Below are 27,470 nucleotides of genomic sequence, written 5' to 3'. Positions count from 1 at the left end.
AACAACAACTTTGGACCCCACTGATTCTTCAAAATGTCTTATTTGTTCCACAGAAAAAAGAAATTCATACAGATTAGAAATGACACTAGGGTGAGTAAATTATCTGAAAAAATTAAAACTATCCCTTTAAAGGTGCTAAAGAGGATGTTTTGTTTTATACATTTTTGCGATATTACTTGAAACTGTCTTGAAGACTATTTATTAGGTGCACTGAAAGGAATAATATTAATATACATCATCTGTGCACGAGGTAGGGCCTTAAAAACATCAGCCAATCGTTTACGCGATCATCGGGTAAACGATTGGCCCTCTGGCTTGTCAATCACTGCCATGACATTCCCTGTGCGAGACGTGCCCGTCTGCGCGCTCCAGTAACTTTCCACGCTCCACAGGCACCGCATGCAATGTTTTTGTCCGGAGACAGGAGTAACAACTGCAGATTATGAGTTACCTGCGGTGAGTCCGACATCATGAATCAACTAACACGACACAGCGAATGCCGGTGGTAAACACTCGTGTTCCAATACTCGTGCACGAGTTTTGGGAGGCGTTCCCTCGAAAGGAGGGGGGGTTGGTCTTACGCATGCGCTCATTTCAAAAACTCAGTAACAGTCTTTGGTTTCTCAGTCGACGAAAAGATCCTCTTTAGCACCTTTAAGGCCAGAAATATACTTTACACAAGTACATGAATGTAGACCATTAGCACTTGGCCGTTAAATAGGATATGCTCAGGTAAACTGTTATAAACACTACTTTAACTAGCTTGTTTACCAAGAGTGGGGTTATAGGCATAGTTGAACCAAAAATGAAAATTTTGTCACTATTTACTCACCCTCAAGTACCAAACCTGTATGAATTTCCTTAAAAGGAAGATATTTTTTAAGAATATGGGTAACCAAACAGTTGATGGGCCCCATTGACTTAAAAATACTATGGAAGTCAATGTCGCCAATCAACTGTTTGGTTACCAGCATTCTTTTAAATATCTTCTTTTGTGTTCAGCAGAAGAGCAAAATTCATACAGGTTTGGAAAAACTTGAGGGTGAGTAAATGATGACAGAATTTTCATTTTTGAGTGAACTATCCCTTTAAACTGTCATTCTGCCATGACATTAGTTGATCTGAAAGAGAAATCTGATCATAAAAGTGGACAGTTTTAATTATGGCGCCAATTGCAGCAACAATGACCAAAAGTAGTTGCGTTGGATAATAAATTGCGGTCAAAACAATGACAAAATTAATCTAGCTTAGCTAAAAACATCTGCTTTCATGAACAGGCATCGCGAATGTTTTGGGCCTAAAAGTGCGCTTGGTAATTTTTGTTTATGTTAAGCAAAACTTTTTGGATTTATACTGACACCTAGTGTTGTGGATGCAGATTTACGCAAAATCAAATATTTTCAGTTAGCAATATCATTGTAGTTACCAATGCCATTGAAATGCATTATCAGCCATGATTAACTTATTCAATTAGCAAAACTGTCCAATAACAAAGATGTTACTGTGATGAAGTCAAAATAATTCAGCTGGTCATGTGATCTCAACATGGAAAACAATAAATTTGTCTGAGATACCTATATAACTGAAATCTCATGTGAGTGTACATGATTTTGTCAAATAATTGTTATGTGTAATGAGTAAAAAAATTACTGAGTGCACCTTTTAAGTGCGTTATTCCTGTTTATTTTCAAATTCAGACTCTAATGGTTTAGTTATGGGTGTTATGTAAAGTCACAGCGATGAGAATAGCTGTATTGATGCTTTGTAACCAAAAACTGGCAACTGTGTGTAGCTAAAGGCTGTGTAGAGTTATATTATATGATTTCCCTGTACTGCATGATTGTGTGTAACCGAAGAGCTCCGCACAAAGGTATTGTTTTACTGTTTAGCTGACTGAACAGCCATATGTGCGTTTAGCTGAATGCTGGGTTGTGGGTTCCTGACAGAGGTGTTGATGTTGTCTGTTTCCCCCTCAGCAGTGACAGAGACAGGATGAAGAAACACATGCTCATAACCCCGAGGATTGCGATGGCAGAAATCAAGGCACTCGTCACTGAATTCATTTTGAATGGAGGTCCGTTTAACTGTGCTGAAACACACACACACACATGTTTGTTTTTTTAATTGTGGGGACATTCCATAGGCGTAATGGTTTTTATACAGTACAAACCGTATTTCTATCGCCCTACACCTAAATCTACCCATCACAGGAAACTGTGCACATTTTTACTTTCTCAAAAAAACTAATTTTGTATGATTTATAAGCCTTTTGAAAAAATGCACGCACACACACACAGTGTTAGGAAGACTTCATACAATATGTAACATACTGTTAAAACTCTATTGAACACTTTTTCTTTCTACCCTCTATTAACTTCTCACTGTTGGAAACCTTCCAACTCATCATTATTTTGGTCATGGTTTTAAGCCTCTACATCCTTTGAGAAAAAAAAAAAAAAATTCCAGGAGGGAAGAAAGTGTGCTTTTATCCTCCATCAGAAATGCTACAGCTCTGAGATAGAAGGATTTAGCTCCCTTTTCAAAGGGCTAAAAAGAAGGGAAAAGGAAGGCTTACCTAGTTGTGAATTATTGGTGGGAGTTTCATCTGTGGACAGAGGAACATTTGTTTTAGTGAGATGTCACACTTATTGCCCAAAGGCTAATTTAAAGTGCTAAATCATGTCTCATATTCATAACAGGCTCACTTTGCCCCCAAACAGAATATGATGGTTTAAGAGTTGAGATTATCATCTAACTTGATTATGATACTCAAAATTTACTTTTTAGTAGAATAATACATGTGACAGTGTTGTTAGCATCATGAGCTACCAGTTGAGCTACAGAAACACTACATTCTAGTTTATATCATACCACTTCGAGTGATGATGGGTCCGGCGGTCATGACTGCGTTGTCAGAGGCCACACCGGTTCTTTCCGACGTGTCCCTTTTCCTCCTCTTACCGCAAATCTGTTAGGATGCCAATATTTGTAACAAATGAACACAGTTTCAACTTACATTTCTTAGCTTTTGATAAGTTATATTAAACAAAGAAAATGAAGCCTGTTATTAGAACCAATTAAGAAGTTTTTTTATAACTAAGAATGTTTTCCTTACAATTTCTTATTACTTTAACTGAGCTGTTTTTGTAATTCCCTTTATTCTTAAAGGATTAGTCCAATTTCAAATAAAAATTCCCTGATAATTTACTCACCCCCATGTCATCCAAGATGTCCATGTCCTTCTTTCTTCAGTCGAAAAGAAATTAAGGTTTTTTTAATGAACACATTTCTCCATATAATGGACTTTAATGGCATCCAAACGGTTGAAGGTCAAAATTACAGTTTCAGTTCAGCTTTAAAGGGCTTTAAATGATACCAGACGAGGAATAAGGGTCTTATCTAGCAAAAATGATTGGTCATTTTCTAAAAAAAAAAAAAAAAAATGTATATGCTTTATAAACACAAATGATCGTCTCGCAAGTGCTTCTGCCAGACCACCTTCCGTATATTTCAAAAAGCTTACACTGTATGTCCTACACCTTCCCTATTCAACTTACAGAACGAATGTGGCACCAGTTCCAGTAAGTTGAATAGGGAAGGTGTAGGACATTTCAGCTTTTTGAAGAATATGGAAAGCGGTCTGGCAGAAGCACTTCCAAGGCATTCATTTTTATTATTTTTTTTAGAAAATGACTGATCATTTCACTAGATAAGATCCTTATTCCTCATCTGGTATCGTTTAAAGCTGCACTGAAACGTCTCGGTTACATAGGTAACCCTCGTTCCCTGAAGGAGGGAACGGAGACGTACGTCGGACAGACCGACGAATAGGAATCTCGCTAGAGAGGCCAATCTACTTCGAGTGTAACTAAACGAGCCAATGCACATTGGCATGCAATCATATGCATCAGCTGCTCGCCTCGCAGCGCGGGTATATAATGAGCAGCAGGTGCGTTGCATCTTCAGGTTTTCGCTGAGGAGCCGAACCCAGCAGGCGGCAGCATCAGCAGGACAACGCCTGTGGCGACGGGACGTACGTCTCCGTTCCCTCCTTCAGGGAACGAGGGTTACCTATGTAACCGAGACGTTCCCATTCAGTCGGTCACGTTCGACGTACGTCGGACAGACCGACGAATAGGAATCCCTACCAAAGCGCCACAGGGGCTGCCCTCTTCCAGCGCTCTGTCGTGAGCCACCTGAACCCCCTTGCCTAAGGACGGTGGGACCAGGCTCACGCAGAGAGGGTCGATCACTGTTGTTCCCAAAACCCACTCAGTGCGACAATTGGATAACGCTGGGAAAGCGTAGCCTTACATGCGATAAGGAACGCTGCGGAAGCCATATCCTTCCCCGAAGGAGTTATATGGATAAGTACATATGGACTAACCTTGTAGGTTGTACAACATATGGAAGAACTGGGGTGACTCCACTCGGTGAGAGATGGGTTCTCCCAGAGGGAAAGACACGGGCTTCGTTTAGGAGCAGCCGTGGAAAAAGCCATATGGGATCCCCGTAGGGTCACACATATGGAACCCAGCCTAAATCCGGTTCTCAAGGATACAACGGAGTATAGGCCTGGCGCCAGACGCTCCGCCACGTCGGCTGCCGAAGGGTAACCGGAGGACTCAACAGGGTCTGCCCGTAGGGACTCTCTGGAGAATAGAATGCGCATGTAGCGCAGCAAGCCGACACTTAAGCCGGGGCCTCTCCGTGCCTCTGACCTGAGGCGAGAACACGGGAGGAGACCGGCTCGACACGAAGGCTATAGTATCTAGCGAACGTGTTAGGTGTCGCCCAGCCCGCAGCTCTACAAATGTCTGTTAGCGAGGCGCCACGAGCCAGCGCCCAGGAGGATGCCACACCTCTCGTGGAGTGGGCATGCAACCTGAGCGGGCAGGGCACGCCCTGAGCTTGGTAAGCCAGGGCGATGGCATCCACTATCCAGTGGGCCATCCTCTGCTTGGAGACAGCCTTTCCCTTCTGCTGGCCTCCGTAACAGACGAAGAGCTGGTCTGAGGTCCTGAAGCTTCGAGTTCTGTCTATGTACAGTCGCAAGGCGCGAACTGGACAGAGCAAAGCCAGGGCTGGGTCTGCCTCCTCCGAGGGCAGCGCTTGCAGGCTCACCACCTGATCCCTGAAGGGAGTGGTAGGAACCTTGGGCACATAGCCAGGCCGGGGTCTCAGTACCACGTGGCTGTCACCCGGCCCGAACTCTAGGCACGATTCGTCGACCGAAAATGACTGCAGGTCCCCTACCCTCTTGATGGAGGCCAATGCCACCAGCAGCAAAGTTTTCATAGAGAGAATCTTTAAGTCTGCTGACAGCAAAGGCTCAAAGGGAGCAATCTGGAGTGCTCTGAGCACCAGAGTAAGGTCCCAAGAGGGTATGGAGGGGGACGAGGAGGATTTAACCGTCTCGCCCCCTAAGGAACCTGACGACCAGGTCGTGCTGACCAACAGATTTGCCATCTATGTGGTCGTGGTAAGCGGAGATAGCAGCAGAATGGACTTTGAGGGTGGAGGGGGACAGCCTACGCTCCAACCCTTGCTGCAAGAAGGAAAGCACGACACCGATCGAGCATCTTCGGGGGTCTTCTCGGCGAGAAGAGCACCACTCGACGAACAGGTTCCACTTCGAGGCGTAAGCACGTCTCGTAGACAGTGCACGTGCCGAAGTGATGGTGTTAAGTACCTCGGGGGGTAAGTCACCTAGAACCTCCGCGTCCCGTCCAGGGACCAGACATGGAGTTTCCAGAGGTCTGGACGCGGGTGCCAAAGAGTGCCCCGTCTCTGAGAGAGGAGGTCCTTCCTCAGAGGGATGGGCCAGGGAGGGGCTGTCGCGAGGAGTGAGAGTTCTGGGAACCAGGTCCGGTTGGGCCAGTAAGGCGCAACTAACAAGACCTGCTCCTCGTCCTCCCTGACTTTGCACAGGGTCTGTGCAAGTAGGCTCACTGGGGGAAACGCATATTTGCGCAGGCCCCGGGGCCAGCTGTGAGCCAGTGCGTCTGTCCCGAGTGTTCCCTCGGTCAGAGAGTAAAACAACTGGCAGTGGGAGGTTTCTGGTGAGGCAAACAGGTCTACCTGAGCCTCTCCGAACTCTCTCCAGATAGCTGAACCACCTGGGGGTGGAGTCGCCACTCTCCGGGCAGCGCAGCTCGTGATAGCTCGTCGGCCACACGGTTGAGCACACCGGGGACATGAATGGCGCGAAGCGACCTCAGATGCTTCCGACTCCACAGGAGGAGATGGCGGGCGAGTTGCGACATGCGACGGGAGCGTAGACCACCTTGGCGGTTGATGTACGCAACGGTCGCAGTGTTGTCCGTACGGACCAGTACATGCTTGTCGCGAAGCAGGCCTTTGAGGCGGCTCAGCGCAAGGCGTACTGCCAGCAACTCGAGGCAATTGATGTGCCAATGCAGATGGGGTCCCGTCCAAACCCCTGAGACTGCATGCCCGTTGTACGTGGCACCCCAGCCGGTGGCAGAAGCATCTGTGAAAACCACAGCATGCCGGGACACCTGTTCTAGGGGCACTCCTGCCCGGAGAAACAAAGGGTCCGACCACGGACTGAAGGTTCGGCGGCACTCCTGAGTGATTGGCACCCGGAACGTGCCGCGTTGCCACGCCCATCTCGGGACTCGGCCGTGAAGCCAGTGCTGAAGCGGTCTCATATGAAGCAGCCCGAGCGGTGTAACAGCCGCTGCAGCCGCCATATGCCCCAGGAGCCTCTGAAAAAACTTCAGTGGGACCGCTGTCCTGCCATTGAACGTATTCAGGCAGTTCAACACCGACCGAGCACGTTCCTCTGTGAGGCGTGCTACCCGTTCGACCGAATCCAACTCCATACCGAGAAAAGAGATCCTCTGCACTGGGGCGAGTTTGCTCTTCTCCCAGTTGACCTGAAGCCCCAACTGGCTGAGGTGCCTGAGCACTAAGTCCCTGTGTTCGCACAACTGATCCCGAGACTGTGCTAGAATGAGCCAGTCGTCCAGGTAGTTGAGAATGCAAACACCCTGTTCTCTCATGGGAACAAGGGCTCCCTCCACGACTTTCGTGAAGACGCGGGGAGACAGGGCCAGCCCGAAGGGTAAGACTCTGTACTGATATGCTCGACCTTCGAACGCGAATCTCAGGAATGGCCTGTGTCGCGGAAGAATCGAAACATGAAAGTACGCGTCCTTCAGGTCGATCGCTGCAAACCAATCTCGGGGACGGATGCACTCGAAAATGCGTTTCTGCGTAAGCATTTTGAACGGTAGCTTGTGAAGGCTCCGATTCAAAACTCGCAGGTCCAAGATCGGTCGTAACCCGCCGCTTTTCTTGGGTACAATGAAGTAGGGGCTGTAGAACCCTGACCTCAAATCGGCTGGAGGGACCGGCTCTATCGCGTCCTTCGCCAGTAGGACTGCAATCTCCGCACGCAGAACAGGGGCATCGACATCTTTCACTGAAGTGAAGAGGACGCCCCTGAACTTGGGGGGACGCCGGGCGAACTGAATCGCATAGCCGAGCCTGATGGTCCGGAGGAGCCAGCGAGACGGACTGGGGAGCGCTAGCCAGGCTCCCAGAGACCGCACCAGCGGCACCAAGGGGACCACCGGCGTACCCGCCGCGGGGCAGCGAGGTGGAACGCAGGGACGCGGCCCGGGAGGCTCTCTGTGTGAGGCGGCCCGAAGCGGGGTCACAGTGTGCTGTGCAACACTTACCTGCCTCCACGGGTGGACAGAGGGAGCAGTCGAGGATTTGCTTACCTGCTGCTCGCTGCTGTCCGCTGGCGACAGAAGAGGTGGATGAGAGTGGTGAGGTTCTAGCCCTCCCACTGCTCTCCGAGCCCTCTTCGGACCCGGAGATAAAGGAAACTGCTCTTTTCTTGAAAATTTGGGTACCGCTGGCCGTTGAGCCAGCGGCGGAACAAAAGGAAACAACAAAAGATTCTCCACCCGGCCCTCCTCCGGGGGAAGGAGTGGTGCATTCACCACCTCCTGAAGAGCAGTCCCCTCCATCTCCGGGTCGCCCGTCCTAGGGCCGCTTGGACTTGGCCTTGCCACCCTTCTTCTTGGGGGGTGGCTGGACGGGCTGGGCGCCCCGCCCGCGACCGGCTCCACGGCGCCGCTTGGATGGAGGCTGCTGCTGCTGGGGCGCGGGAGCGGGGGCGGCTGCAGGGGGGCGCCCTCGGCGACGGGTAGTCTGAGGTGCCGCCGGCGGTGGAGGTGCAGCAGCTGACCGCCTCGGCAGGATGTGACTGATGGCCTCAGACTGCCTTTGTACAGCCGAGAACTGTTGGGCAAAGTTCTCGACCGCGTCGCCGAAAAGGCCGGTCTGGGACACGGGGGAATTAAGAAACCTGACCTTGTCGGTATCCCTCATGTCCGCAAGACACAGCCAGAGATGGCGTTCCTGGACCACCATAGTGGACATCGCACGACCCACTGACCACGCCGTAACCTTCGTCGCTCGAAGCGCGAGGTCCGTCGCGGCACGAAGTTCCTGGAGAACTTGAGGATCATGACCACCCTCGTGCAGGTCCCTCAGTGCCTTGGCCTGATGGACCTGCAACAACGCCATAGCGTGTAAGGCAGAGGCAGCTTCCCCACAGGCCTGATAAGCCTTGCCGGTAAGATCCGACGAGTACTTACAGGCCCGGGAAGGGAGAGACGGCTCCCCCCGCCAGGTGGAGTTAGGGCACAGTTGCATAGCAACGGCCCGTTCCACAGGGGGTATGCGCGTGTAACCCTTCGCTGCCCCGCCATCAAGGGTGGTGAGGGAGGAGGACCCACCGACACGGTTTCGGGCAGTAAAAGGTGCCGTCCACGTGCCCGTGAGCTCTTCATGCACCTCCGGGAAGAAGGGCACTGGGGTGGGGGGCTGAGAACCAGCCCTGGCCACCCCGAGATACCAGTCATCCAACCTCGAGGGTTCGGGACACGGTGGAGGATTCCACACGAGCCCGACCCTGTTGGCGGCCCGGGAAAGCATAGCCATCATTTCCGGGTCCGTGTCGGGCACAGTTGTCACCCCCGAAGGAGGCAACTGCGCCGACTCATCCTCCCCAGAAGTATCAGGCTCACCCTCCGATGCAGCGATCGACATCCGGTCGTCTGGGGGAGCTCCGAAGGAAACGGATGGTACACACCTCTGGGGTGGTCCACCACGTTCCGAGGGCAGCTCTACTGGCTGCGGAGCGCACGAGGGGGAGGGTTCCTAGGGGGTTGGTTCCCCGAAGGAAGCGCGCTCACCGTTATCCTCAAGTCACCAGCCCCGCCGCTCGCAGCAACCCTCTGAGGAGGATTGGAGCGAGGCGTCGGGACCGGGACTCCACCCCTTTGCAGAAAGTGGAGTCTCGACCGCAACTCCGCGATGGTCATCTTCCCACAATGGGTACATGACTCATCCACAAACGCTGCCTCAGCGTGCCTTAAGCCCAAGCACGCGATACAGCGCTGGTGACCATCCCGAGGCGCCAGGTAACGACCGCATCCAGAAACACACAAGTAGAACGACATCTTTAAAAAGACGCGAACTACTCGTGTTAGCTCTTTCAAGGACTGACTCTTTTAGTTGCTGAAGCACGCAGGGGAATAGCCGCTGCAGCACAGACAGGGAATGTGCAGCCTGTCGTGTGCACTCTCCTTGAAGGCGCTCCTCTTACCAGCTGTAACAACAGCTTTTTAGCGCTCTAGGCGCACCGTTTCACCAGCCGTGAGAACGGCCTTCACGCTGATTACAGCTTTGCTCAATCAAATTAAAGGCAAAAACAAAAACAAAAGGAGAATCGGCCCCGCTGCTGCGCTGTCCGCCTGCACCTCGCAACAAAGAGACGTCTTGAAGAGAGACTCGTTCACCACACTCGCTTTCAGTAGCTGTCTTCATAGAAGGTTTGGCTCCGAAGCGAAAAGCTGAAGATGCAACGCACCTGCTGCTCATTATATACCCGCGCTGCGAGGCGAGCAGCTGATGCATATGATTGCATGCCAATGTGCATTGGCTCGTTTAGTTACACTCGAAGTAGATTGGCCTCTCTAGCGAGATTCCTATTCGTCGGTCTGTCCGACGTACGTCGAACGTGACCGACTGAATGGGAACTGTAATTTTGACCTTCAACCGTTTGGGGCCAATTGAAGTCCACTATAAGGAGAATAATCCTGGAATGTTTTCATCAAAAACCTTAATTTCTTTTCGACTGAAGAAAGAAAGACATGGACATCTTGGATGACATGGGGGTGAGTAAATTATCAAGATTTTTTTATTTAAAAAGTGGTCTAATCCTTTAATAAATTAAAGGTAGTAAAACCAATACTACCATGATGCATAAATAATTTGAAGTTTTCTTTTTTTTTCTGAAGGATCATGTGACACTGAAGACTGGAGTAATGCCTATTGAAAATTCAGCTTTGCCATCAATGGAATAAATTACATTTTAAAAAAGATTAAAATACAAAACTGGATATTTTAAATTGTAATAATATTTTACAATAAAGCAGTATTTTTGATCAAATAAATGCAGCCTTGGTGACCATATGAAACTTCTTTCAAATATGTTTTAAAAAATCTTACTGATCCCCAAAATTTGGATGCTAGTCTATATGCACATTTTATATTTTTTTCAGAAATAACCTGCCCAAATAAATAAATAAAAAGAGTAATTTAAAAAATAATAAATAATGAAAATATTGTCACAATGCAAAAAATCTTCTGCTCATTTTCTTTGAGCAAAATTCAATATCTTATTTCTTCAGGTTTTAGGGTGAAGAATGACTCAGACATCTTCCTGAGTTTCACCATGGTATTTCTCTCAAGCAGCCATCCTTACAGGCAAGAGCAGGGGGCAGTCGTCAGCGCGACACAGCTTGGTCACGCAGTGCAGAAAGACGGTAGACATTTTCTGGTTCTTGTGTTTGACAAAGCGGAACACCTCAAAGGAGAAGCGGCCCATCTGGCTCTTCCCGTTCTCAAACACTGTTGTCTGCGGGTCCTTATCACATCTGCTGGAACAGAAACATGATACACTTAGCATTCAGCCTCAGGTCTGCTTGTGTACACCCACACACATGCAAGCACATTTCTGAAGAAAACACCGAATTACCCAAAGAAAAGGTCATATCGGAGTTCATCATTCGGATTCCCAGAGGGAGTCGTGTAACAGTAGTCCATCAGAACGTTCCACCTGTGGAGAGTGACATGCATGAATCAGTCACTAAAACATGGATGCTTGAATAGGAAACCGCCTTATACGACCAAACCACTGTTGTTTCATATAGAAGTCATGTATCTTATCTCTACTCAGGACCCATAATAATCTTTCCCATTCATTTTAGTGGCGCCCTTCGCTGGCCCTAAACAAGGACAGCATTCAGTCACTCAGCATTCCTCCTTTAATGAGCTAAACCAGTTCTGGATCTATCAGATATAAGAGAGGAGGTCATTTAGGGAAGTGCTCTAACAATGTAGTGACAGTCCAAAGACCATGTGTCTGTCTCAATTTACATTTGACTTCCATCAGAACGTTCAGTATTCAGTATCATATCTACAGTATGTTTTAGTATGCTGGGCCTCCTTGTAATATACTCTTCCAAGATATGTTTGTGTAACTGTAGTTTACCTCCTGTCTAGGTTGGTGGCTTTTACGGCGGCGAACACTCGTGTCTTCAGAGTAAGTCCAGACATTGGGATGGCAAGGTGCTGGATGTATGTGGAGTCCTTAAACATTGAACACCACAGGTTAGGATCCCACACAAAACTGCTGAAAAATCGGCTAAAAAACTAAATGATTTGCTCCAAATATATTTGTTAGTTTTTTTTAGCTGGTTATAGGGTTCTTATACATTTTCCTTTTCAAAATTCCATACTTTTCCAGACTTAAATTTCCAAACCTCTCTGTAGATTTATCATACCATATTTAACATAAATGACGCATACAGCATTATATTTGGTATATATTACAATCATCTGTAAATATTTTCTCAAGTTTTTTCCCCATTGTTTTTTTCAAAGTGATAAAATGCACTTACATGATGAGAAGAACCTAAAACATGCTTTATAACGGCATTTATTTACCTCTGACACATCGGTTTGATACTGTAATTGTGGTTTGATGTTGCACGAGCACCAAACAGCAAAGTACAGTCTTTAAATGATCGTTTGCTGCTTTTTCTGTTGCTGGTTTGAGTAGCACATGCACATTCATTTAGTAAGGTTCAAAAGAGACTCGCTTATGGTAAAGACAAACAATTTTGCGACAATCACTAAATGATTACTAAACTTTTGCCATGAATTCACTCTGCTTGTATGATCAATTTATAATTTTAGAAAACTGAATAGGGAAAATAGTCGGGAAACACAAATATTTGTCCATACACAGTTTTCTTTTTCCATACTTTTCCATACTTTTTCATACAAGACCAGGAAAAGTATGTAGTTTTTTAATTAAATTTAATTATATATATATATATATATATATATATATATATATATATATATATATATATATATATATATATATATATATATATATATATATATAATAATTAAATAAAAAAATTGTTTAAGAAAAATAAACCTTTGGAAGTCCATAAATATTCAATATATACTATAGAAATAAGCAAAATATAGCAATTAAAAAAAAAAAAAAAAAAAACTTTAAAACAAACACACATACACATTTTATATATACAGTCAAACCAAAAATTATTCAGACATTTTTTATATTTTTTTAAAATATATTTTTACTAGTGGGTGCAGGACAATATAATTCATTTATATTAGTGAGGATTGCAAAATAAATTAAACTGTGACATATTATGTACAAAAATTCTTCATACAGTGGACTACCAGATCAAAATCGATCAAAATTTGGGATCAAAAATTATTTAGACACTTTGACCTGACCATGTTTTGCTTGAGTGTTATCTGACATAATTAAGATTATTTTTTTCTGACACAGTTTAATGCTGAGATCTTGTCATATTTTATTACCATCTTTTTTAAACTATAGTGAATAAACTGTATTAATGAATGAAATGTTCACAGTGTCTGAATAAATTTAGGTTTGACTGTATATATATAATTTATATATATGGAGACTGAAGATGCAAAAGCCGCTAAACGCCACCTCAGTCAAAAATGCATTAAGTGAAAAAAATAAAAAATAATAATTTTATATATATATATATATGAAGATGCTTAATTAGAAATTATACTGATGTTTAACATATACTCACGTTGTATAGAAGTAAATTCAGCGTGCTCACAAAAGTGCCATTGCTGTCCTTCACTGATATCGCTGCAGCTGACCTTCAAACAAAAGAAGCTATTAAAACATGATAAATATATTTGCAGGCCAATTAAGTCTGAAAGGAAAAATTGTGTAATAGTTTTTCCTGATTTACTGTCTGATGTCCTTGTTATCAACTGTGCATTAGGTTTTACAACATATTCGTCGTGCATACTAATTTAATTATGCCTCACAATTCAGCCCATTAAATCTTAACAATAAGTGCTAAATATTTTACAGCATGCAATTTGTGACCGTTTTATCTTCCCTCAAAATATTGTGAATAATTTAGCATGGATTGAAAAAGGACAGAAACATTGGACTGAAATGCAGTCATTCATTCTACAGTGATAAAGCCAACTTACGAAGCAAGCTGTGTGTTGTTGACCAAGTATTCCAGTGGGTAACTACAACTGAACTTGTAAAGCAGTCCTGGTAGATAGCTGATGACCGTTGGGGGATCCGGAGTGTCAATGTATCCTGCTATATTCCCAATCTGAACCAGGGAAAGATTCCCATATGCGTTGGGCCCCTGAGCCGTTGAGACCTACAGACACAGTGGCACTAAACTGTGATTGTTCTTCCTGAAACTAATGTACCATCACCTCCATAATCCTCAGCCATTTTATCAATGCCGGATCTCTGCCATCACCAAACCAAAGATAAAAATCCACCTCACCGCAGATGTTCTTCATTTATCATGACCAAATTGTCATAGAGAGAATACTGTCTCTCCAAACACAAGCTGAATTTGATCAATTACTGTAACAAATGAGTTTTTCTTACTAATGACTGAACCTGAAATGAAAACTCTGGGTCATTTAAGGGCTAATGTGAGTAAATTATTCTGTCATGGGTCAGTTCCCTCCACGTAGGCCATTAAAAATGGTGGTTTCTTACCACCAGTGAGTTTCCGCAAGACTCCAACGTGCTGAGACTGATGCTGAACAGCACAACCGTTGGGAACGTGTTGTTGTTGATGAACCCTCTGCAGTGGGCATCACCGTGACGCCCGTTCAGTGCCAGGTCAGTGTCGGTGTAGCCAGAGAAAAGCACCGGGCAAAAATTAATCTTCAGCGTAATGGTTTGCACTCCACAATACACGCTGATGTCCCGCTCAGCTGTTGAGAGAGAATGAAATATAATTAATTACAAGTCACCGACTAAATGCTTGCACAAAAAAAGAAAGCGCTCACTCACCGGGGAAGCGGCTGTGAAAGTTGGCATCGCAGTTGAACCCATTGAATTGCGCATTCACTATGAAAGTTTTGCTTACAAGCAAAATAATCACACACAAACGTTCCATTTCAACGCCTGAGGAAGACAATGTATGAGCAGTTTCTTTGGATTCATCAGAAAATGCTTCTTTTTCTGAAATGCGAGAAGAAATGCATGATTAGACTCACTTCAAAAGGTAATTTGACTGCATTGTTCTGTAATTACACTATTAAATTTGAAGAAAAAAGACAGAAAATGAGAAATCTGATACTTTTGTTGGTGCTTCTGTTCGACTGGAAACCAATAATGAACATAAATTGATCTTAAGTGCCATCGCACAAACTCTGTGAACAAATCCACTCACCTCAATTTATATATTCAAAAAGCTGCAAATCTATTCAAACAGATTCACTTCCTGTAGGTATTTGTTAGTATGATGCTTTTACACAGAGTTCTGTGCGTTTCACCCTGACCTTGGTCCACTTTGGCCCTCCGTCTGCTCTAGCATCCCTCGCTCCGTTTCGGAAGACTCACCCGTTTCCCTGGCAGCTGTAGAGTCAGCGGTACTCCATCTGTTCTCGGCTGTGGCGCGAGACTGACTGGATTACCCAGCATCCCTGCAAAACCACTAGAAACACGGCCTTGCTCTGAGGAAAAAAATTAAACATAAGAGATTCATTATTTGAACACGTCAACAGCAAAAGAGCTGTCTGGGGGAACATGGGAAAGTCCATCAAAAGTGAATGTGTTATACAAATCCTTTCACAGGCCCAGAAACATGAGCAGGTTTTGAAGTTTCCCACTCATATCCTTTCTGCTTGATCTTGCTCTGTCAGCGCTCACAAGCGGCCCCGCGCCGCATGTGGTCTGCGAGGGGGGAATTATCTTTTCATCGGCTCCGAGACTGGGCTCGTCGCTGACTGAGCTGGCCTTTCTGTGTGCCAGGACAGTCTGGGTCGGGACCAGGATTGTCTGGACGCTTTAGATGCTTTGTTTGGCCCGACTCAGTCAGCACTTCCCCAGCCGCCTCCCGTGATGGTATCCCAGCTGTCTGGTCGTGACCCCCTTTCCGACTGCTACTCTTGGCCTTACGTCGCCTCCTTGAGATTGTCAGGAAATGTATGTGAGGATCTATATCACAAAAAGGGGGCCTTCTTTGAATAAACACTCATGTTTCCATTATCTGCATACTTCTAGTGATGAATGCTTGTTCCAACCTCTCCAAAATGTATATCAGACTAATATTTCATCAAATTAGCTGCCATTTATACATCATTATTTTTTAAAATGCCTTTAATCTGCATGATTAATTGCCTTAGAAATGTCTCTATGGTCCATCCTTGCAGCAAAAGGGTCCGCTCTTACCTGATTAATCAAAGCTCAAGACGTCCGGGCTGCAGGCCAAATCTAGCTGCAATACATCATCCAAAAGTCGCTTGTCAATCTGTGCAAAATACAAGAAATCCAACGGAGAAGGATTTTAAAAACTATGCAATACCATTCCAAACTGTTCAAATCCTAAATCCAGCTTGGATATTACAGAGACACGAATCGGATGAAGCTCTGAGCCCCTTCGGCTTGAACTCTGACGAAGTTTGCCTCACGTCTTAGAATTTCTTCAGATGGAAGGGATTGTGGGTAAAATGGAGCTGTTGGTCTATAGTGGGGCAATTCAGTACTTGCGATAAGTATCTCTATTTATGCGCTTCCAGCAAATGTCATTCTTTCATTTTTCACACTTGAATGTCTCTATATGGCAGGCTATAGTGCCGTTTATCAGTGTGGCACAATCTCATTCACCTTGGCAAGATATGAGGGCAAGCAAAACTATTACTGTAGGGATTTCCACATGTGTTAATGCATGTACACTCTAGGATAGCGTTTGAGAAAATGGAAAATAATTTTTGCATTCTTTTTACATCTTAAATGTATTAAATACATTTTAAGCCATGCAAAATAAAAGCTTTTATTTATTTATTGAAAAACTGCATCCATGGACAATTTATTTGGAATCTTGTTTCTGAAAAAAAAAGAAGATAATTTCCACCTTTTATCTCACAATTCTGACTTTTCACAATTGTGAGTTTACATCTCGTAATTCTGACTTTATAAGTGCATGATATAAAGTCGCAATTGTGAGTTATCAAGTCAGAATTGCGATATAAACTTGCAATTCTGGCGGTTTACTGCAGTCTTTTTTTCTCGCAATTGAGAGTTTATTTTTCGCAATTCCGACTTTATAAATTGCAATGGCATCTTTTAAAATCAGAATGAGAAAAAAGTCAGGATTACAAGTTAATATCTCACAATTCTGACTTTATAACTCGCAATTGTGAGTTTATATCGCAATTCTGAGAAAAAAGTCAGAATTGCAAGATGTAAACTCTCAATTGTGAGAAAAAAAGTCAGAATTGTGAAATAAAAAGTCGCAATAACCTTTATTTTTTATTCAGTGGCGGTTTTCTGTTTTCAGTATTCTGGTGGTTTACTGCAGTCTTTTTTCTCAGAAGTGTGATTTTATATCTCACAATTCTGACTTTATAAATTGCAATGGCATCTGATAAAGCAATTGTAAGAAAAAAAAAAGTCAGACTTGTGAGATAAAAAGTCGCAATTACCTTGATTTTTTTTATTCAGTGGCAGAAACAAGCTTCCATAAAGTTAAGCCTTTTAAAACATTGTATAAATGTTCTTGAGTGTTTGAATAGCTATTCATTACTCAAGTAAAGGGTTTCTAACAATTACAGGAATGTGTTTTGGGCTCATTTTAAACACTAAATAGAATGATGAAATGGCCTTGGCTCACATCTGCACTTCTGAAATCAAAGCCACAGGCAGGAATTGTGTTTCTGAACAGATTAATAGCTGATCGCAACACAAAGGCTGTATCTATTTTTATTTGGCTGGCATTTGGTCTAGCTTCATTTTCTTGTCTTTTTATTTATCTGATGACTTTATTCAGAGTGCAATGAATAATGTGGGTCATTATGAGGTTACGGTCAGAAACTCTGTAATGCAATATAAAATGATAATAATAGGAATGACAATGGCATATCTAACCTTTCCTGAGGTCTTTAGTGTAACCAACAATAATATTTGATCATCCTCTCTTAGCAGAAAACTATCTGCTTATCTCGTATCATTAGTCAGACTATAGTTTCCGAGAAAATGTGTGACTCTTTCTTAACAGGGTACAAGTAATTACTGTTTTTCTGCTAGCTGTGTGAAATGCCATCAGTTGGCTGGCAAGCAGGTGTCAGGCCGAGTGCATCAATCACTGCGGCCTGTAAGGAATTAGGAACTATGAGCAATCTGTCTCCGTTTGGTTGTCATGGCTATCCGGCGGAGGGGATACGTCTGGTCTAGTGAGAAAAAAGCAAAAGAGGAATTTCAAACAAGGGAATACACATTCGGTAGCCTTTTTGAAGGCGTGTAAACCACAAGTTTTGTTAATTGCCTCTGTCTCTCTCAAAGAATCTGCTCGCTTTGTTGTTTAATTGTGCCATGTTTATTCATAAGGGTTTTTAACTGGAGGCACAGTCAATTTAAACTTATTATGATGTAAATTTGATTTGAAATCTAACTGAAATTATTTTAATTGTTAATGTTGCAATTCAGCCTACATTAGAATGACTTTTGTTCCATCTTCGGAACACAAATGAAGATCTTTTTGATGAAATATGAGAGCTTTCTGTCCCTCCATAGACAGCTACACAAGAATGAACCTCATTGGTTTTCGTATGCGTCAAGCAAACATACTTGAGCTTCTGTTTACCACAACTGATGTGTGAGTTGATGAATGTTTATATGTGAATAAAAGCATAAATTCAAACTGTTCATAAATAAAGTGATCAAGACTCCTCAGAAAATTTGGACTAAACTGCTCAATTCATATGGATTAGTTTTATGATCTCTTTATGAACGTTTTGAAGCTTCAAAGTGGTAGTTACGTAGTTGAAGGAGAGAAAGCTCTCAGATTTCATTAAAAAGATCTTCATTTGTCTTCCGAAGATGAACGAAATTCTTACGGGTTTGGAACGACATGAGGGTGAGTAATTAATGACAGAATTTTCATTTTTGGGTGAACTAAAACTTTAACCATATCCCTACCCCTAAACCTAAACCTATCTATAAGCTATCCCTAAGGTTAAAGAGAAATTATAGTGAATAACACTGATGTAGAAGCACCTAACCCTGGGTGTAAGCCTAAACTTGGCATAAACTGTAAACTTGTCCCTCAAATCTGATTGGTTGATTGAAATGTTGTTCCAGGATCAACAAACATGTTGATCCAGGAACCAGTGGCGGAGCCAGGATTTTTTCATAGGGGTGGCCAGGCAGGGGCCAGCAACCAGTTTGGGGTGGCACAGAAATCTTAATTATTTCAACATAAAAATTAGTCTGATTATAATGTAGCTACTGGACTGTGCCTACAAAACAACTGAATACAGTTAGTTTGTAGCCTACTTAATTGTAATTGAGATCATGGAATGCTGAGTGAATTGGACCATTTTTTTCTTTCTTTTTTTAATCATTCCTCACTTGCAGGCATCTTAATAAAGGGGCTCATACTATAGCTAAATTTCAACTTGTTCAGTCACTTCTGGTTCTCAGAACCCCCAATAGCTTGTTCTTCATTGTTGCATCTCCATGGATGAGACAGATAACTACATACTGTAGTTCAAAGATTATTCAACCTTCATTGAATGTATGTATAATCAATGAACTCTGAGTTCATTGAATTCTGATGGATTCCAATGAATTCTGAGTTTGTCTCCATGGATGAGACAAACTCATGGAAGTAAATGTTTAACTTTCTATATTGTCAAAATAAATAATTGCAACAGTTCTATCATACTTAAAATTAAACTCATTAGGCCTACAAAGAAAAAAAATGTGTTCTCTTTTGAATTTCCATTTGCTGATGCATTTAAATGTGATACATTGTTATTTGTACTTTATAAATTAACGTAAAATTAGCATCTTCTAGTACAAATGCACAGTTCTCACATTTATTTATGCATTAAAAATTACATATAAGCTTGTGCCTTATATTGTGATCTCGCAAAGCAGAATATTTTAGTCCAGAGACATGTGACGCATATGTAGGCCTACATGCATGCAGTTTTAACGCAGCTTTAATCGCCTTTTTTGGTTATTTCATGACTTAATAGACTACAAAACTACGACGTTGCATTTATAGTGAGTACAGCGCACCATATTTGCGCGTGATTGAAAAGTGCGCGGTCTTGCAACCCACCAGCTGAGAAACATTTACGTAAGCTATAGCTATATAATGTTCGCCGTTCACTGTTGTTCTGCTGAAGCTCATTCGGCACCTGTATCCCGCCCCTGCCAGGAACATGTTGCACTTGGTGAAATCAGATTTGGACAACATAAGGACAGATAACACAGCTGAAATAATTTCAAAATGTTCACCATGTTCTATAATACACTTCTAATATGGAAAGAAGTCAGCTGTGTGCAGATAGAGAGATGGAGTGTGAAAAAGAAAGAGGAAAGTCTGTCAGTGACAGGTGTCTGGCCCTTGTGTCGGGTACAGCGCAGATGAAAATGCCTTTTCTCTTCTCTGTAGATTGTATTGTCTGTCACAGCGGCCAACTTGGTTACCTTCCTAACTGTTTTCCTGTCAGCAAAGAGAGCATTGCTTGTCATCTATGTAAGCCTTCATCCAACACAGAAACAGTTATATGCTTTTGAATGGGGTCATATACTGTAGCACATGCTATAGAGAAAAAAACATATCCATGTCGAGCATCTGACATCTATATCACTTTTCTCCTCACACCCTCTTAATGACCCATTTTTTGACCCTTTTTATAGTTGTCTTTGTGGTAAGTCTATTTCCTTAAATGTTCAGTTCCACATTTCAGACGTTTCTGTTAAAAAAAAAAAGGATATGTGAATATGTTTTGTGAATAATAATTGGAGGTTAACTTAAAGGGATAGTTCACCCAAAAATGAAAATTTGATGTTTATCTGCTTACCCCCAGGGCATCCAAGATGTAGAGGACTTTTTTTCTTCAGTCGAACGCAAATTATGATTTTTAACTGCAACCGCTGCCGTCTGTCAGTCAAATAATAGCAGTGATTGGGAACTTGAACAAAAAGAGTCGAAAAAACTTCCATAGACAAATCCAAATTAAACCCTGCGGCTCGTGACGGCACATTGATGTCCTAAGACACGAAACGATCGGTTTGTGCGAGAAACCGAACAGTATTTATATAATTTTTTACCTCTAATACACCACTATGTCCAACTTCGTTCAACTTCCGGTTAGTGAGGTCCGATCGCGCTCTGACAACGGAAGTGATGTCTCGCGCTCATTGAAGTATATGGGCATCACTTCCGTCATCACAACGTGTTTTTGACCTCACTAACAGGAAACTGAACGAAGTTGGACATAGTGGTGTATTAGAGGTAAAAATTATATAAATAATGTTCGGTTTCTCGCACAAACCGATCGTTTCGTGTCTTAGGACATTAATGTGTCGTCACGAGCCGCAGGTTTTAATTTTGATTTGTCTAAGCAAGTTTTATTTACTGTTATAGTTGAAGTTCCCAATCACTGCTATTATTTGACTGACAGACGGCAGCGGTTGCAGTTAAAAATCATAATTTGCGTTCGACTGAAGAAAAAAAGTCACCTACATCTTGGATGCACTGGGGGTAAGCAGATAAACATCAAATTTTCATTTTTGGGTGAACTATCCCTTTAAGAATGCTTGAAGCAGTTTTTTTTGGTCCGAATTAATAAGCAATATTAATAAACAACTTAATCTGTTTGTGTGAATTAATTAGATCAGGTTCGATGATATGATCATTTCATTTGTCATTTTTGTTTATTTGAATTATTTTTTATTATAGTAAATGATCTATATCATATAAAATATTTTTCTAAGAAGTTTTCTTTTTTCTTTATGATGGTTTATACTGTGAGCGCTACTGTATAAAACCCACTCTGAACCGGGAGGGAGTTTATAGAGTTGAATCACTGCTGGACAGCGTTTGAAGAAACTTTTGTGCATGTGAGAGATCTCTGCGGGACTAAACAGACAGAAAAGCTGTGTTTCTAGTCCCAGGTGGCAGAAATCACAGGATGCCTTATTGTTTATGTGTGAAACACAAGCCATGTGGTATTCAACCTGAGGGACACACCTTTTCATTATGAGCCATATCTATGACCAGCTCTCTCCTCACAGACAGAGATCCATATAAAACAGCACACAAAACATCAGTGTGTCAGGACTGTAATGCAGGATCTCAAAATTCGTCTTAAAACTGCATTTTTAATCATAATAATAATAATAATTATTATTATTAATATTTCATAAAAATAATTGTATTAAATAAAACAGTGTCAGTACTAGATGATAATAAAAGCTATTAACATTTTGTGTAGATTACATGTCAAAGGATCCTTAAAGTTGAGACTTAGCTATGTAAAAAGTTATACACACTGTTTTTATAATTATAATTTTTATATCATATAAAAATGCTAATTACTTTTTTATACTACCACTACTACTACTGCTAATAAATAATAATAATAATAATTAATAATACAATTATTACAATTATTACAATAATACATTATCAGTAATATAAACAATTCTAAATTACACACTGTTTTTTATAAATATATTTTTTATATCATATAAAAATGAAAATTACTTTTTATACTACTACTACTACTACTACTAAATATGAATACAATTATCATAATACATTATTAGAAGTAGTACTAGTAGTTGTAGTAAAAATAATGATTTGATATCAAAAGGATAATTATAAAAACACTGTCAGTAGAAGCTATTAGCATTTTGTGTAGATGTCAAAGTACCCTGAAAGTTAAAGATAATACTTGAAAAAAAGTATTAATGAAAAATATAAATACAAACCATAATTTATAGATAACATTAACAAAATCAGAAATAATGATGATAATAATTATTTTTGTTGTAAAACTAATTATGATTAATGATTAATGTCAGTACTGTAATGCAGAAAATAATAATAAAAAATGTCTATATACATTTAAATACATACTTCTATATTATTAATATTTAGCGTACAATAAAATCTATCAGCATTTAGTAAAGATTACATGTCAAAGGATCCTGAAAGTTATAGATTATACTTTTGTAGAATAAAAATACAAACTCTTGAAATGCTGTTCAGTATTCTAGTAGATTATTTGCTGCAAATAGAAAAAGCTGATGTGCACCTGCGGTCTCTCAAATAGATGTTGTCAAGATGCTCTTGAAAGTTTGTGAGCAAGGACATAGAGACCTGCATGTGCATATCGCCCTCTACTGGTAAGACTGCAACACAACGAACAGCGATGCCACCTGTGCAGTTCTGTTGATATAAGACAATCTGCTCGGCCCATTTAACACAGATGAACCTCGTCCTGAAACCGATCAGTGCTTTTGGCTTTGTGCATTAATGGCTCATCTCCTGGACATTCAATCTCTGAGACCTTCCTCTCTCTTTTTCTTCAGCTTGAGTTCTAATTACACCAGTGAGAATAAAATGTGTGTTTTACATGGTAGCCTACATTTGTTTTTAAATTACTACTTTAAATATATATATATATATATATATATATATATATATATATATATATATATATATATATATATATATATATATATATATATATATTTATTAAAAAGTCTGGATCACATGGATTCCCTCTATCAGACTTTCTATTTTCTTTAACACAGGAAGATATTAAAAAAATCCTGTTGGATATTTGTACTTGTATGCAGTCAATATTGGAATTGGGACATTCCAGAACAGCTCAGTATCTGCAAGCAGGGACACTTACAAACTGAACGCAAATAATCAGATACTGTAATTTGAGATTTCTGTCATTTGCAATTATTTAAGCTTTGATGATGCAGCTCATGATTTATCAATAGCTTTAAAACAAGAAAAGATAACCTTATGTTAAGATAACCTTAAGATAAAGTAATGTTTTCTGTAATTGCATATTTTTATCACTAGATGTCTCCCTTTTGTAATGCATTTTGTAAGGAAAGAGAAAGAAAGCCAAAGTAATTATTGCATCTATGGAAATTAATGTAAAATGCCTTACGTATTTTAATTGCCTTTCACACAAGTCAATCAGCTGGAAAGTAATAAGTAATTAATGTATTAATTCATCATAAATTATAATATAATGTTATAATAAAATAATAAAGATAAAAACTGGCAAGCTTTATTTTCCTTTTTTTTATTTTAGTTTATATTTTCTACTAATATCATATTAGATTACATTTAATACTATATTATTGTGAAGATTTCCACACACACACACACACACACACACACACACACACACACACTTTCTAGACGACTAATATAAATAGCCTACATATTGAATTATTTTTTGAAACTATTAAATTAATACACATTTAATTAATGGCATGTCTAAATCGATTATGGTGTTATATTATATATATATATATATATATATATATATATATATATATATATATATATATATATATATATATATATATATATATATATATATATATATATATATATATATATATATATAAAAACGTGAAATCGGTTGGATAAATTCCGTCACGTGAACCGTCGCCCTGGTAGATAATACACAGAAACTGTCCATCTAGAGCCGCCATTTTGGCTCACAAGCCATATCGTGTTACTCACTTCATCTGCAGTGTGAGGACCCTAGCCTGATGGTTAGAGCCAACATGGCGTCGTTACACACAGACCATCCAACATCCATATAAACCTTGGGAGGATCCTCTGAAAAGAGGAAACACACCCGCCATTTTCCTACGAGCCTTTTAAACCCAGCAGGGGGAGGCAAGATCCGAGAGGAGAGCCATTGAGGAGGAAAAAGGGGGGGTTAGTGAGCGAGACAGAGAGAGAGGGAGAGGGCGAGGGAGAGTGCGTGACAGAGGGGTTGAGAGAGAGAGAGAGGACGCTGCTGCTGTTAATAGAGGAGGAAACGTTTGGTACGTAAATGTCGCGATCAGCTGACGTTATACATACAGAGCAAACTTCATTTAGACTCTCTAAAGCGCCGGATGTGTCTTACTTGCAATCTCATTTCTTTTCTCTCTTTCTTCCCCAGTCAGGTGGCGGAACAGTGCACATCCCAGGGACTAGCAGCATTGCCGTTGGATTTAACTGCCCGAGTAGATTTTCCCCCCTCTTTTGTTGTTTTCCCCCTTTTTCTGTTTGTTTAAAACTGCGAGGATGTCTGGACAAAGCATAACGGATCGGATAACGGCAGCGCAACACAGTGTTACCGGTTCCGCGGTGTCCAAAACGGTGTGCAAGGCGACCACGCACGAAGTCATGGGGCCAAAGAAGAAGCATTTGGATTGTAAGTGTCATGGGATTTTTGTACTATGTTGCTATCGGACCCGCGTTTGAAAGTTACGTCAGTCACTCGTCGCCCTGGGAACGAGAGGTTCTGGGCTCGAGGCCTGCAAAAGATTCACATTCAGTGCTGCTCGTGTTATTTAACCAGCTTCCTCCAGCGACCTTTGCTGATGTTTAACCGGTGACTAGTGATCATTTGAGTCCCTTTTGCGTGGAGTTTTCAGATAGCATGAGTACAGTGCAGCGCATTTAATGATTTAACTAATAATTAACCACATTTAAAAAAAAAATGAGCCCATCTGCTGTCTAATTAGGGCACTTGCAGTCGAATGGATTCATTGACAAATCTAAAGATTGCAAGCAAACATTTGCTCCAAAAGAAAAGCACTCATACTTTGTCTTTTGATGTTGCAAAACGAAAATACAGCATGTTTTATTAGGGTCACTTTACCACCATATGACTGCTGTGGATTTCATAAAGCAATAGTTATCATAATAAAACCTGCTAGAATTTACTCAACAGCATGTTGTTATAAGACATAAAAGGAGATATCAGGAGAAATACTGACAGCCTTTGGAGTCTGCCTCAAACTCTATAGTTATTCCGTTCTTTGGTTAAGGTTTATTTCACAATTAAAGCGAAGAACATGCTGACTTTTAGAAGTTATGCAACATTCAATTTAAGATATACTGTGGCAGGTGTTTATAGAGGACTATGTTGTAATTGGCTCAACCCTGGCAGCGGCTGAACTCATAAGACAGTTCTGTCATGTTAACTTTTAACTTTATGCAGATGTCATATTTATTGCTTGCTATGATTCAAGTTGTCTTCTCAGAGTGAGATGTTCTCAGTCTCCCACAGGTGCTGGTGCTAGCAGGTCTCATAAAGCTTGAATTATGCCTAGTGTTTCTTATAATACTCAGGAAGAATGGCCTCTTTTAGGACCCATCTTGACCTTATCAGTCTTGTGATTGTGTCTGTTTAGTGAGATCTGAAGTCTTTGATTAACTCAAAGTGTATAAGTCAATGAATCAACTGCAGTTTGTTCTTAGATTGTCAGTTTTGCAGTTGCTTTTTTTTTTAATTCAAACTTGAAGTAAAATACTTGATCTTTCTGAATGTGCGTGTATTCTTGTACAAATGTTGGTGAATCAGTGGCACCATCATTTGAGACAAATCAAGGCTGGTGGCACCACCTCATCAAGTCTTTCGTCGCATACTGCTTGTTTACATATAGCTTTTTGCTTTCGCTCCCACCCTACAGTGCTAATTTCCTCATGGTGTAACTATTTTTAGCTGGGTCTTGACAATACAGAATGGCATGTGTGCTGACAGACAGTTTTTAAGGAGAAGAGAGAAATTCTGAACTCTCAGACTAAGTGGAGGTCAGACGTAATTGCCTTCCTCCCTCAAAAGTATGTGCTTATGTTGAGTTTTTCATGATCATTGCATCAAGAACATTGTTCCACAGTAGACCGGTTGCCCTCAGGTTGTTCCCGTAGTGTGAAGATTGTGTGTGTGACGAGGTCTTGTAGGTATTTCAGGTCAGCAGTGCCTTCTGTGCCTGGAGTTTCCTTTGGGACAGAAATAGCAGTGTGTCTCGCTCTGCTTCTGTTAGATTTGAACATTAGATACGGCTCCGGCTCCGGCTCCGTCCCCCAGCCTCTTTGATTTGGGCCGGGTTTCCGGGGTAGGGAGAACATTCCTCTTGAACTACCCTTATTCCAGAAATGACCAGCTGGCTGAAAAATGTCCTTCAATTGTTTCTGCATGTTTTAGTTTAGGAAAACATTTTGGGTACAAACAAGAAGATAGTAAAAATGCAGTTACAATATAATCACACAATTCTTTGTACTTTCACTCTAATCTGATATAAGAGAAAATATATTTTGTGATTTGATTGAATTAAAAAAGTTGTCTTTGTTCAGAGGAGTTACACCTTTGGCTTATTATGAAGTTTGAGCTTACCAATTTAGTTATTTCAGAGGGTTGCTGTGGATCAGCAGGTGCCTTATTCATTCTTTTATGTCCATATATGGACGTTGACTTTTGTTCCATAATGCCCGCCATTATTAGTCAGTAAGGCTGGAGTGTGTTCAGTAGCATTTAAGGAAATGCAGAGGACTCGTTATACTGCTCAAGCTTTACTAAATGTAATGCTGGTTCACATTGGTTCAATTGAGTAATTTCTTCTCTACTAGCATCGCTAAACAGAATTGAACAGATTTTAAAAATACAAACACTCCCTCCATCTGCTAATGGTTGGGCAATTGGTTTGTCCCGCCCATATTAAAATATGCACGAATCACCTTCACCCAAAAATGAAAATTCTGTCATCAATTGCTAATTTTTTTTCTAGGTATTTTTAGAGAAACCTCAGAAATTTCTCCAGAACAAAGCTCATTTGAAACCTTATTTGGTATATTTGATGTACTTGATGTATGTGTGTTGCTCAATGTGAATAAATAATATGTGAATAAAAACCTAAATTTAATCTGTCATACATAGTGATGGTGTTAATTTTCAATTAAATTAAATCCTACAGTGAATGTATCTCTACATAAGACTTAAACCAATTGATT

At 41.4% G+C, this 27,470-nt stretch overlaps 2 protein-coding genes across 20 annotated transcripts in view; one reads left to right on the top strand and one right to left on the bottom strand.

Moving 5' to 3' along the window:
- Nucleotides 1-1,092: 1,092 nt before the first annotated feature.
- zpld1a (zona pellucida-like domain containing 1a) lies at nt 1,093-24,729 on the bottom strand. 6 transcript variants are annotated; one of them, XM_067397850.1, is made up of 13 exons: nt 24,598-24,729; nt 15,857-15,935; nt 15,026-15,622; nt 14,474-14,644; nt 14,174-14,394; nt 13,639-13,820; nt 13,221-13,293; nt 11,603-11,700; nt 11,087-11,167; nt 10,814-10,988; nt 2,872-2,968; nt 2,576-2,605; nt 1,093-2,089 (listed from the first exon to the last, which is right to left on the bottom strand). In XM_067397850.1, the coding sequence occupies exons 4-13, from the start codon at nt 14,577-14,579 to the stop codon at nt 1,914-1,916; spliced, it is 1,239 nt and encodes a 412-aa protein (XP_067253951.1). In that variant the 5' UTR covers nt 14,580-14,644; nt 15,026-15,622; nt 15,857-15,935; nt 24,598-24,729; the 3' UTR covers nt 1,093-1,913. The 6 variants fall into 6 exon arrangements, with proteins under 6 accessions (XP_067253951.1, XP_067253952.1, XP_067253950.1 ...); XM_067397851.1 differs by having other exon boundaries at nt 15,026-15,591; XM_067397849.1 differs by lacking the exon at nt 24,598-24,729 and adding an exon at nt 24,204-24,342 and having other exon boundaries at nt 14,965-15,622.
- The window catches only part of picalma (phosphatidylinositol binding clathrin assembly protein a), a 55,112-nt gene continuing 52,022 nt past the window's right edge, over nt 24,381-27,470 (top strand). For 4 of the 14 annotated variants that reach the window (XM_067397834.1, XM_067397840.1, XM_067397839.1 and 1 more), the window contains exon 1: nt 24,532-24,888. In XM_067397834.1, coding sequence (XP_067253935.1) covers nt 24,759-24,888 — 130 coding nt within the window. In that variant the 5' untranslated portion in view covers nt 24,532-24,758. The other 10 variants (XM_067397846.1, XM_067397843.1, XM_067397842.1 and 7 more) reach the window with 4 other exon arrangements.

This window comes from Chanodichthys erythropterus, chromosome 10 (assembly GCF_024489055.1).
Source record: "Chanodichthys erythropterus isolate Z2021 chromosome 10, ASM2448905v1, whole genome shotgun sequence".
Taxonomy (NCBI): domain Eukaryota; kingdom Metazoa; phylum Chordata; class Actinopteri; order Cypriniformes; family Xenocyprididae; genus Chanodichthys; species Chanodichthys erythropterus.
This window is presented reverse-complemented; position numbering and strand designations above follow the sequence as displayed.

Excerpts from the sequence above, each read along its gene's own strand:
- zpld1a (XM_067397850.1), bottom strand. The coding sequence starts at position 14,579 with ATGGAACGTTTGTGTGTGATTATTTTGCTTGTAAGCAAAACTTTCATA. Across the intron at positions 14,395-14,473 it reads CTTTCACAGCCGCTTCCCCG|CTGAGCGGGACATCAGCGTG; the intron begins GTGAGTGAGCGC and ends CTCTCTCAACAG. Across the intron at positions 10,989-11,086 it reads CGATATGACCTTTTCTTTGG|CAGATGTGATAAGGACCCGC; the intron begins GTAATTCGGTGT and ends TTTCTGTTCCAG.